The sequence below is a fragment of the Triticum aestivum genome, chromosome 7A, assembly GCF_018294505.1.
Source record: "Triticum aestivum cultivar Chinese Spring chromosome 7A, IWGSC CS RefSeq v2.1, whole genome shotgun sequence".
NCBI classification, from domain to species: Eukaryota; Viridiplantae; Streptophyta; class Magnoliopsida; order Poales; family Poaceae; genus Triticum; species Triticum aestivum.
In genome coordinates this window covers 428,746,483-428,758,367 of record NC_057812.1, presented here as the reverse complement: position 1 = coordinate 428,758,367, position 11,885 = coordinate 428,746,483, and the positions used below count along the sequence as shown (strand labels likewise).

The following is an 11,885-nucleotide window of genomic DNA, read 5'->3' as shown; positions in this document are numbered from 1 at the left end:
CTCCACATTAGACCCCTCATGTTCATCAATGCAATCCATCAATGAAGGATTATTAATGATGGTAGTTTTGATGTTGGGAGTTACCTTGTTGATGGCTTTAGCCATGAGGCACTTGGCGGTGATGTTCTCATTGGGTGAGTCGAAGAGAGACACCCGTGGAGTTGTCGCAATGGCAACGGAGGCCATGGCAACTGACTCACCGTCTTCATCATCACCACCATCCTTATGGTACTCTTCTTGTGCCACCAACCCCTTGGGAGGAGTCTTCTTGATGAAGTTGCTCTTGTTGAGGAAAGACTTGGCCTTGTCTTTTCGGATGAGCTTGCCACCATTGTCTTCCCTTTTATCATAAGGACATTCCGCAACAAAGTGGGTCACATTGCCACAATTATAGCAAGTCCTCACTCGTTGCTTGACCTTTGCGTCACTTGAGTTGTTCTTGTTGAAGTTGGGCCTTGTGTTCTTCTTGCTCCAAAATTGCCTTGAAGCAAGAGCCATGTGTTCATGATAAGCATACTTTGTATCTTCGGGATTGCTCTCCTCTTCTTCCTCTTCTTCCACAACAACCTTGGCCTTCAAGGCAAGGTTGGGATTCTTTGCTCGTTGAGAGCGTAACACCGCATTGTCGGCGGTCTTGTCCAAGATGCTCATAGCCACAAACTCAGCCAACACTTCACTTGAGGACGAGGTGTGGAAGTCCTGCCTTTGACAAATGACGGAGGACACGGCCTTGTGGTAAGGCATCATGGCCTTGAGGAATTTGCGCTTGATCCAATTGTCATTCGTATCCTTGCTCCCATAATCTCGGAGTGAGACCGCGAGAGTAGTTAATCTCCGATAGAGCTCATGAGGTTCTTCATCTTCTTTCATTGCAAACTCATCGGCTTCATCTTGCACCACTTCATAGTTGGAGCGTTGAATGCTTGCGCTTCCCTGGTAGAGGGACACAACGTGGCGCCATGCATCCTTGGCCATGGTGAATGGCCAGACGTGAGCAAGATCTTCAGGAGGAATTGCATCTTGGATGATGAAGAGAGCATTCTCATTGAATTGATTGTCCGCGGCTTCTCTAGGGGTGAAGTTGCTTCGGTCATGCAGATAAAAACCTTCTTCAATGATTCTCCAAAGGTTAGTATTAACATGGTTCAAATGACGCTTAAAGCGATAAACCCAAGAATCAAAGTCCTCAATTTTTACAATCTTAGGGGGAGGACCGGCATGATTCAAATGAGTGGAAAGAATCGGTCCACCATAAGTAAGTGGAGGTTCCACATGGGCAAATATTTCGTTGCCAATTTTACCACTAGAAGAAGGAGCCTTTTCACTAGTAGCTCCCCCCTTGTCGGAGTTAGTATCCGTCACCTTGTTAGTGGGATCACCCACTTTCACCGGCGCGGTAGATAGTTTAAGCCCTTGTAAGAATTTATTAAACATGCTTTCAACCTCGGTCGTCATGGAGGTTTTCAGTGTGTCCAAAGCCACATTGAATTCCTCACGAGAGACCGCGGGTCCCCCATCTGCCGTAGACGAGATCGGATTCGCACCAGAGTGCTCCTCCTCACCGTATACGGTATCAACCATACTCTTCGGACGGTAAAGTCCTTAAGAAAGAGAAGAGGCTCTGATACCAATTGAAAGGATCGGTATAGTTGACTAGAGGGGGGGTGAATAGGCAACTAATTTTTTTTAGCTTTTCTTTACCGATTTAAACTTTGCATGAAAATAGGTTGTCTAGATATGCAACTAGGTGAGCAACCTATATGATGTAACAAGAACAAGTACACAATCAAGCAAGGGATATAACACAAATAAGCTTGCACAAGTAAAGGCACGAGATAACCAAGAGTGGAGCCGGTGAAGACGGGGATGTGCTACCGAAGTTCCTTCCTTTTGAGGGGAAGTATGTCTCCGTTGGAGCGGTGTGGAGGCACAATACTCCCCAAGAAGCCATTAGGGCCACCGTATTCTCCTCACGCCCTCACACAATGTGAGATGCCGCGATTCCACTATTGGTGTCCTTGGAGGCGGCGACCGGACCTTTACAAACAAGGTTGAGGCTATCTCCACAACTTAATTGGAGGCTCCCAACAACACCACAAAGCTTCACCACAATGGAATATGGCTCCGCAGTGACCTCAACCGTCTAGGGTGCTCAAACACCCAAGAGTAACAAGATCCGCAAAGGAAAATGTGGGGGAATCAAATTTCTCTTGGTGGAAGTGTAGATCGGGGCCTTCTCAACCAATCCCTAGAAAATCTACAAGTTTGATTGGCTAGGGTGAGAGACCGGGCGAAAATGGAGCTTGGAGCAACAATGGAGCTTGGGGATGGAAGAGGTGGTCAACTCGGAGAAGAAGACACCCCTTATATAGTGGAAGAACAAATTCAACCGTTATCCACCAAGTCAGCCTGCGTAGCACGGTACTACCGCGCCGGGGACGCGGTACTACCGCAAGGGCACACAATACCACCACAGGGCCCCGCGGTACTACCGCCCAAGCAGCAGAAACCAGAACATCCCAGATGCAATGAAGCAGAGGGCGGTAGAACCGCTGGCGCGGTACTATCGCTCCCCCTTGTGATACTACCGCAAGGAAGGGATGGTCCAGATTTTGGGAAGGCACGAACATATAAAGATACATCCATGGCAACTTCTGCTGAGTTGGGATCTATGTAAAAATCCGACACGGTAGTTGATGTCTACTACACAACCTTCTTCTTGTAGACGTTGTTGGGCCTCCAAGTGCAGAGGTTTGTAGGACAGTAGCAAATTTCCCTCAAGTGGATGACCTAAGATTTATCAATTCGTAGGAGGCGTAGGATGAAGATGGTCTCTCTCAAGCAATCCTGCAACCAAATAACAAAGAGTCTCTTGTGTCCCCAACACACCCAATACAATGGTAAATTGTATAGGTGCACTAGTTCGGCGAAGAGATGGTGAAACAAGTGGTATATGGATAGTAAATAAAGGTATTTGTAATCTGAAATTATAAAAACAGCAAGGTAACTAATGATAAAAGTGAGCGTAAACGATATTGCAATGATAGGAAATAAGGCCTAGGGTTCATACTTTCACTAGTGCAAGTTCCCTCAACAATACTAACATAATTGGATCACATAACTATCCCTCAACATGCAACAAAGAGTCACTCAAAGTCACTAATAGCGGAGAATAAACGAAGATATTATGGTAGGGTACGAAACCACCTCAAAGTTATTCTTTCCAATCAATCCGTTGGGCTATTCCTATAAGTGTCACAAACAGCCCTAGAGTTCGTACTAGAATAACACCTTAAGACACAAATCAACCAAAACCCTAATGTCACCTAGATACTCCAATGTCACCTCAAGTATGCGTGGGTATGATTATACGATATGCATCACACAATCTCAGATTCATCTATTCAACCAACACAAAGGACCTCAAAGAGTGCCCCAAAGTTTCTACCAAAGAATCACGACGAAAACATGTGCCAACCCCTATGCATAGGTTCATGGGCGGAACCCGCAAGTTGATCACCAAAACATACATCAAGTGAATCACGTGATATCCCATTGTCACCACAGATATCCAAGGCAAGACATACATCAAGTGTTCTCAAATCTTTAAAGACTTAATCCGATAATATAACTTCAAAGGGGAAACTCGATTCATTACAAGAGAGTAGAGGGGGGGGGGAAACATCATAGGATCCAACTATAATAGCAAAGCTCACGATACATCAAGATCGTATCACCTCAAGAACACGAGAGAGAGAGAGAGATCAAACACATAGCTACTGGTACATACCCTCAGCCCCAAGGGAGAATTACTCCCTCCTCGTCATGGAGAGCGCCGGGATGATGAAGATGGCCACCGGAGAAGGATTCCCCCTCCCGCAGGGTGCCGGAACGGGTCTAGATTGGTTTTCAGTGGCTACGGAGGCTTCTGGCGGTGGAACTCCCGATCTATTGTGCTCACGGATGTTTTTAGGGTATATGGAGATATATAGGCGGAATAAGTACGTCAGGGGGGCCACGAGGCGCCCATGAGGGTGGAGGGCGCGCCTAGGGGGTGGGCGCTCCCCCTGCCTCGTGGCCTCCTCGCAGGTCCCCCGACGTGCACTCCAAGTCTTCTGGGCTTCTTTCCTTCCAAAAATGAGTTCCGTGAAGTTTCAGGTCAATTGGACCCCGTTTGATTTTCCTTTTCTTCAAAACCCTAAAACAGGGTAAAAACAGAAATTGGCACTGGGCTCTGGGTTAATAGGTTAGTCCCAAAAATGATATAAAAGTGTATAATAAAGCCCATAAACATTCAAAACAGTAGATAATATAGCATGGAGCAATCAAAAATTATAGATACGTTGGAGACGTATCAGTAGTACTACAAGCCAGGAGCGGTACTACCGCGTGGGGTGTGGATGTAAAAAATTACATCTGCTCCTACTGTCGTGCAAGCTGCTGAGCCTGGCCAGAGCGCACGGTACTACCGCGCACCTGGCATGGTTTACCGCATAGGGCGCGGGTGTAAAAAATTACATCCGCCCCTACTACTGCAATAGCAGCAGCACCTGGCCTGAGACCACAATACTACTGCTCCAAGGAAGCGGTACTACCGTGGGCACTTGTTGTACTACCGCAAGGGCCTGCGGTACTACCGCTCCTAGGAGCAGTACTACCGCATGCCCCAGATCAGCAAACACGACATTTTGCATAGACAAGAAAAGACGGAGGATGCTTCAAAGTGCCAAAGGAAAGGCGGTGCAAAGGAGTAGACGTGTACGTGATGATTCCACCCAAACCTTTTCAAAGCGGACCCCCTCTTAATAGTACGGCTTTCCTATGACTCAAATCTACCGAAAAGAAACGTAGAGAAACACCGTCTTCAATAGTCTCCGGGGGGCACCACATCGTCTTGTGCCTAGTGATGAAATGTCTGAAATACTCAATGCACACGATTAGTCCGCAAACGCATTGTCATCAATCACCAAAACAACTAAGAGATATATATGCCCTTACACCACCTCTCCACCACCCCGTCCGCCATGCCACACCCCTGCCGGAACTCTACGTCTATGTCACCTCCAACGTTCCAGTTGGGCTCCACCTCGCTTCTCCTCCGTCGCCATTCAACCCCTCTCCTCCGACCGCCCCGCCAGGTACCATCCGCTCATGCTATACTCACCATGCACGGCAACTATTCGATGAATTGCCGGAGTTAAAAAAGTTTTCCCTTCTTCTTTCTAGCAATGAATTCCGATTTGAACATGTCTGAGCACTATAATGTGTCGTCCGACGGCTCATTCGACGAGGAGGACTACACAGACGAGACGACGATGATGCAGACGATTCTTGAACGCATGTACTCTATGTATGCAGCTATTTGAACGTGTGAACTCTATGTATGCTGCTATTTGAACGTGCAGACTTTAAAAAATGAGGGAGGCCAGATATATGCAGGCAGGGTGGACGGCTGTCTTCTGCATCCATATTTGCGGACTGGTCCCCCCCTATCTGCGGACGGATGCGAGAGTAAATTTGTGGATCCGCACCCTCCACCTCCGCCGCCGCTCTACATAGGCATTGCGGGACGCCCGCAACCAGCAGCAACGTGCCCGCTCGTCTCTACGACGGCGCTGTCCACCCTGGAGCCGTTTGTACCCAGGTACACTCTGCCCCTTGTAGATGACCTTCATGGCGGACACCACACTTGGCAGGTGTTTAGTCAAATGCCATTGAGCTTATTTTCGGACGCTATGACATTTTGTAGAGTATGAAGGATGGCGAGCTACTCGACCATGGAGGATGAGTTGTTGTGCGATGCGTAGTTGGTCGTATCTGCGGAGTGTTCGTAAGCAGGAGGAGGGAGGCCTTCTGGCATCAAGTGCATGAATCGTTTAACCACGCACGAAAGCACATTGCGCCTTACGACATGTACTCATTCAACAACGCAGCGTAAGGTCGTTATCGTATCGCTGGTACGCTATCCAGATCAGTGTCATCAAGTTTTGTAACATGGTTCGTCAGCTGAAGGCAAGGTGACCATTGCACGCGGCAGAGGACGAGATCATAAGTTTTGCTTTCTCTTGCTCAACTTGTTGATTGATTTGTTCACTCAATGTTGGTGTACACATTATGTAGCCTGCACGTGTTGCTGATGTACCACATCACAGAGGGACAGTGATTTACGTACACACTATTGGATGAAGCTGAAGGAGGAGTATGCGTGTGAGAGCATGATCTGTTGATGAAAAAAATGTTGGACAACCAGTTAATCTAGTCGAATATAAGACATTGTTATACTAGACTTAATTTGCATGTTATGTATGGATGATTTGTGCTATTTTCTATCCGAATTTTGAGAATATCAGCTGATTTGCATGAATTTCGTCCAGTTAGTTCAAATGCGGGTTGAAATGTATGCGGGTCACGTTGGATGACGGCCTTCGATATTTGTGTCCGTGCTCTAGTCCAGTCCGTGAAGGAGGAAATTTACGGGTCGCCGTCGGAGATGCCTTGCATGTGTACATATCTCACTGTGATTAAACCGAAGAACAAACGGTTCGATCGATGAAAGCGTAAACTGGGAGGCTCACCGGTTCGTCCTTGGGTCCGATTTTGAAAACCATGCTCGGAGACGCTAAGCTAATCCGCGTCTCGTCAGCCAAAGCTTGCCGCTTGAGTGCTGGAGAAAAAGAGCAAACGCGATGCGTCGCTGGGCCGTATCCCCCTCCCTTCCTCCGGCGGCGTTCGCGTCCGCGACTCTCGGACTCGGCGTCGGGCCTCCTCAAGCCCGAACCCTGGCTTCCGCTGCCACCCCCCCTCCTCTCGGCCACTGCTCTCCGCCATGCCCCCGCCGCCCCCGCCGCCGCCGCAGCCTGTGCTCCTCCTCCGCGGCAGCGTCGGCTGCTACGACGGCACTGGCGGTAGAGGAGGCGCGGCGCGGGCGGAAGCAGCTGGGCATGGACCCGCCGCTCTACGACTACCTCCTCTCCAACGTCCGCGAGCACCCCGTCCGCCCCCTCCCCCTCCCCCTTTCCGTTCTCACAAATTCGCTGCTGTTCGCCGCGGCTCTGACCCATCGTGTGCTTGTTTATCCTGCCCTTACCCTGTGTGGTCGTTAGGTGCTTCGGGATCTGCGGGAAGAGACGGCATCCATGAGGGGGAGCCAGATGCAGGTACACAGGCAGCACACATGACACATGAACTCAACTGGGTTAGGATATTCACATTGAGTTGAGAGTGCGTGCCTCAGTGCATGCGTGACGCATCTGATTCTAAGACTACCTGCATTGCATCCACAACAGTGCAACTTAAGCTGCCTTGTTGTGGCAGCTATATCCTCTACTCATGCGTTAAGGCTTGAAAAAACTGATGGTCCGGTTAACCATATGGTCTTGCTATTTTAGCAAGTTCAAACTTTTGTGTATTCCGGGCATGCATGGAATGCATGTGTATACCACTGTCTTGTTTTGATGATATAGTACATTGTTTAGCTCTATTTTATTCTTGAAAAATATGTAGATACTTTACCAAATTTCAGTATGACGGCAAGTATTTTTCAGCTGGTTGCTTTCTCTTGTTAGGTTTCTCCGGCACAGGCTCAGCTTCTGGCAATGCTTGTGCAAATTCTTGGGGCAGAACGATGTATTGAAGTTGGCGTCTATACTGTATGTGAGCCAAGTGTTTTCTAATCTGGATTTTCTTGTCTTCCACTCTCAGCAAGTAAATGCTTATCATTACTTGTAACCGAAGGATTCTGTATTGACGTATATACTTATTGTACTAATTGCTGATGCGTTATCCTAGCAAACCAAACGTAGAGTGCGTGAATAATAACTAGTGTGCATAAGTCAATCAGAAAATCATCTTTGGGCACTGTATTTTTCCAAAAGCATATGCACAATAAACCTTCGAATGGTATTCAAATGGTATTTTTCTGTACTGAAAGCCTGATTTTACATCCTCCCTTGAACAGTATTTTGACAATAATACCCATGGATTGTGCATTGTGCATGTCAACTTGTCAAGTGCTGCACTTACTGATAATCATTTCATACCTTGTGAAGGAGATACTCTTGTACAGAAGTAACAAGATTGTTGGAAATGCACTGCGCTTATTTTAGCATTGCTCAATCTTCTTGCAGGGATATTCGTCACTAGCTGTCGCATTAGCACTTCCTGAATCAGGTCGTTTGGTTGCTTGTGAAAGGGATGAAAGGTGTCTAGAAGTTGCCAAGAGATACTATCAGCTTGCTGGGGTTGCACACAAGGTAATTATTTTCAGCCTCTTGCTTGATATGATCAGTTGGTGGTAACAACTTAACTACATCATTCTATCTACTTGTAGTTTACTTCATGGTCCATAGCATGTAATTTCAGTTAATTGCATGTAACTTTCAGCACGTTGGACAACATATTTTGTGGTTTAACATTAAATTTCTCAACCATTTAGATAATGGAGGGAAAATCAGAAGTGAGGAGGACAACGAAACCTTCTTTTTAGTTTCATTGCTCCCTCCTTTATTCATTATTATTTATTTTCCACGCCTATGTTATTAGATTTATTTAACCTTGTATGGACTTATGTAGCTATACTTTCTGCATTTAGGATTACCAACATGTAATACATCACATTTGTTTCATAGGTAGGTCTAGGGTTAAATAATAATAATAATTGCCTCCTTTTTATTTTCTAAAACTCACAATCGAAATTTGTCTCTTTTTGGGATCCCCTAGAGTGTGTAGCATACCAGTATTCAAGGACTAATGTGTAGTCTTGTATGCTAGATTCTGTTCTTACCTGCCTAAAAATTGCTTAGGTGGATGTCAAGCATGCTTTAGCTGTAGATTCCCTAAGGTCATTGCTCGACTGTGGTGAAGCTTCCAGGTATAATAACTTTTGTATGGTATAACCCTTCATCTTATTAGTTGATCGTTGCATGTTTTAACTAATCATTTGTTTTTCTAGTTATGACTTTGCGTTCGTTGACGCAGACAAGAGAATGTACGAGGAATATTTTGAGCTTCTACTTAAGCTAGTAAGATTTTGGTTTGCTCGTTCAGATATAATACCTGTAGTCTTTCAGCTTATGTTTGCCATAGTATCCTCTCGTAGTTTCATACAAGATTCCCCATGGCAAACCTTTTATGATTTTAGCTACAATTTCCATACAGCGACCGTAGCATTTATGTTTTCTATATAAAGGGCAGCCCCAGTGCATGTAGCTCCCGCTTGCGCAGGGTCTGGGGAAGGGTCCGACCACTTTGGGTCTTATGTTTTCTATATGATGAGATAAAATATATGTATTTATGTTTGTTATGTTTCAGGTAAGAGTTGGTGGTTTAATTGTAATGGACAATGTCCTGTGGTATGGAAGGGTTGCTGATCCGCTAGTGAGTTCTTTTCCTTTCTTTTGAGCTTTGACATGATAAAAAAGGTGTTACATGGAGATTTTATATTAGATTAGATAACACTTTTGGCATTTTTTCCTTAGGTGAATGACCCAAAGACTATCAGTATAAGGGATTTCAATAAGAAACTTTTGGAGGATAAACGTGTCACTATCAGCATGGTAGCTCTCTTTCTCTCTCTCTCTCTCTCTCATACGTCTTGTCTATCTCATACTCCCTCCATATGAAAATATAAGATGTTTTTTGACACTTGTTTACTTATTAGTCACCATTTTCAACTGTTGGTTGTAAAGTCTTGGGATATCTGTACTTTAGTCTGTTGTTTAGAGCATGTGAGGGGCACCAGCAATGATGTGTCGTAGTATTGCAGTGCCAGTGCAGTACATAACCAAATTTCAGAAATTTATTTTCCTGATATTGTGGCATGTTCATACTGCTGTCATACATATCTTGTGGACCTTAGGATTTACTCCCTCCGCCCCATCATATAGCTTGCAAAACGATCTTATATCATGGGACGGAGGGAGTATTTTACTTTGTGCATAGTATATCTGTATTTGTTCAGCTGTTTCAAAATTTTATTTGATATGCTTATACTATGATTCAGCGCATCATCCTTCTCATGTGTTATCTAGTACTTGATCTTAATTAACAAAGGGTGGGCACCTTTGTAGGTGCCAATTGGGGACGGGATGACAATTTGTCGAAAGCTAGAAGATGACTGACTTTGCAACATACTGTGTACTCCATAGATGTTGTAAACTTCCCTTGCCAAGGTCAAGCTCTTGAAAGTCAAACTGCTTTTAGGCAATCAGGCAAAATGATGGCAGCATTTTTTGGCATAAAAAGGATGACAGCTTTGGATGTAGAGTACTAATCACCATGGAGACATGGATAAGATAAGAGTTTCCTCAGATCATCTATCGCCACATCAGAAATGAAAAAACACACCTGTACGCCTGAGTCAATGGAGTCGCTCAGCAGCTACTAATACAATCACGCAGCAGGCGTATCACCATGGTCTTGAGTTAATGGACTCATCATATCTCTGTCGCATTATGCATTTTCTTTTGTTTCTTCTGGAGGAGGCGACAGCATGCCTGGTACAAGCCAGCAGATGGCATATGCTCTCACAACGCATGTTGACAGTTTGTTTGCCGATTGCGACAAGATCTTCCAGAAGTGGGTGTATCAATTAGTCGCCCATGTATGATGTACCAAAATTTTGCATCGTTTTTCTTCTTTTAGGAAATTGACGGGCCAGAAAATGGCGACGCTGTTGTGTTTTGAGAATGTGTTAATCACTAACCACTCAGCTGGTCACCAATGTTCAGTTGAGTAACTTAAGTTACTCGAACTGAAGGACTAAGTGTGGTATATTTATGTTCCTCTGTTGTAGAAATGTAATCTAGCTTTTGAATAAGTAAAGCTTGTAGACTTAAAAGCGCAATGTGATATTTTTTATTGCTTACGACTGTGGAATCTCCGGAATTTGCGTGTTCAGTATGAGATTCAACTGCCTGGTGGTAGTAGAGTTTCAACCAACACTGAAGACTCCTCTTTATCTTTCCTTACCCAGCTGATGAGACGGTGGGCATTGAAGGAGAAAAATAATGCTGATACAATGGTTAGCTGCAAGAACAAGTTGGACCTCGGTCATCACCCTTTGGGGCATGCATGGGACGATCTATGATAACCACTCTTGTCAATGACATCTGTGAAGATGAGAGCATAAAGACTTGACTGCTTTGATTGTCATATTTGGATCACAGTGTCACAGAAGTTGGATGTGTATGCGATCATAAGGGAAGATGATTCGGAACATCCTGAAAGGTGCATGCCCATCTGATACAATTAGCGGGAGAGATCTCGTAGAAATCCTTGGGTGAACATTGCAACAGAGAATGCATGCTTGTACTCGATGATTTGAAGAATACAGATGTTTGGATGGACCTAGAACTAGAAGGCTTAATAGGCCACAATAATTTCAATGGAATAAGGTGGTCATAAGCAGTCGAATCAAAGAAGTTGCTTCAAGTGAAGATGAGGCTCTTGAGTTGCAGAAACTGAAAGGAGGCTAAGGCACCTACTTGCCTCCTCTATTCGGAGTCGTTGAGAGGTCGAAAGGGAGTGTGGGTGTCGATGGAGATGCAAACTCTTAATAAGTACTCCCTCCATTCACGAACTGAAATGAGTAATGAGTGAAGAAACACACTAAAATGCGTCTATATACATCCAAATTAGAAAAAAGTTAGAATATCTTATACTATTTGTGAACGGATGGAGTATTGATCTTTCCACTGTCCGCTACTTTGACAGGAATAAACAAGGTCATCTTGTTTTCTAAAGCCTGATCATGTGAGTTTCCTTTTTCTTAACAAACAGGTTTACAAGTGCCAAATCTACTTAACAACTGATCGATGAAAACATGTCCACGAGTATATCCATCAATGAAATTGCATTTGTTGCACTGCTCGGGTATACATATTTAT

At 44.9% G+C, this 11,885-nt stretch overlaps 1 protein-coding gene across 1 annotated transcript; it reads left to right on the top strand.

The window, feature by feature from the left end:
- Positions 1–6,624: 6,624 nt before the first annotated feature.
- LOC123147372 (O-methyltransferase MdmC) lies at positions 6,625–10,864 on the top strand. The gene is made up of 9 exons (XM_044566608.1): positions 6,625–6,992; positions 7,104–7,157; positions 7,566–7,649; positions 8,127–8,252; positions 8,802–8,869; positions 8,951–9,020; positions 9,310–9,375; positions 9,477–9,554; positions 10,068–10,864. The coding sequence occupies exons 1-9, from the start codon at positions 6,687–6,689 to the stop codon at positions 10,116–10,118; spliced, it is 903 nt and encodes a 300-aa protein (XP_044422543.1). The 5' UTR covers positions 6,625–6,686; the 3' UTR covers positions 10,119–10,864.
- Positions 10,865–11,885: the final 1,021 nt, after the last annotated feature.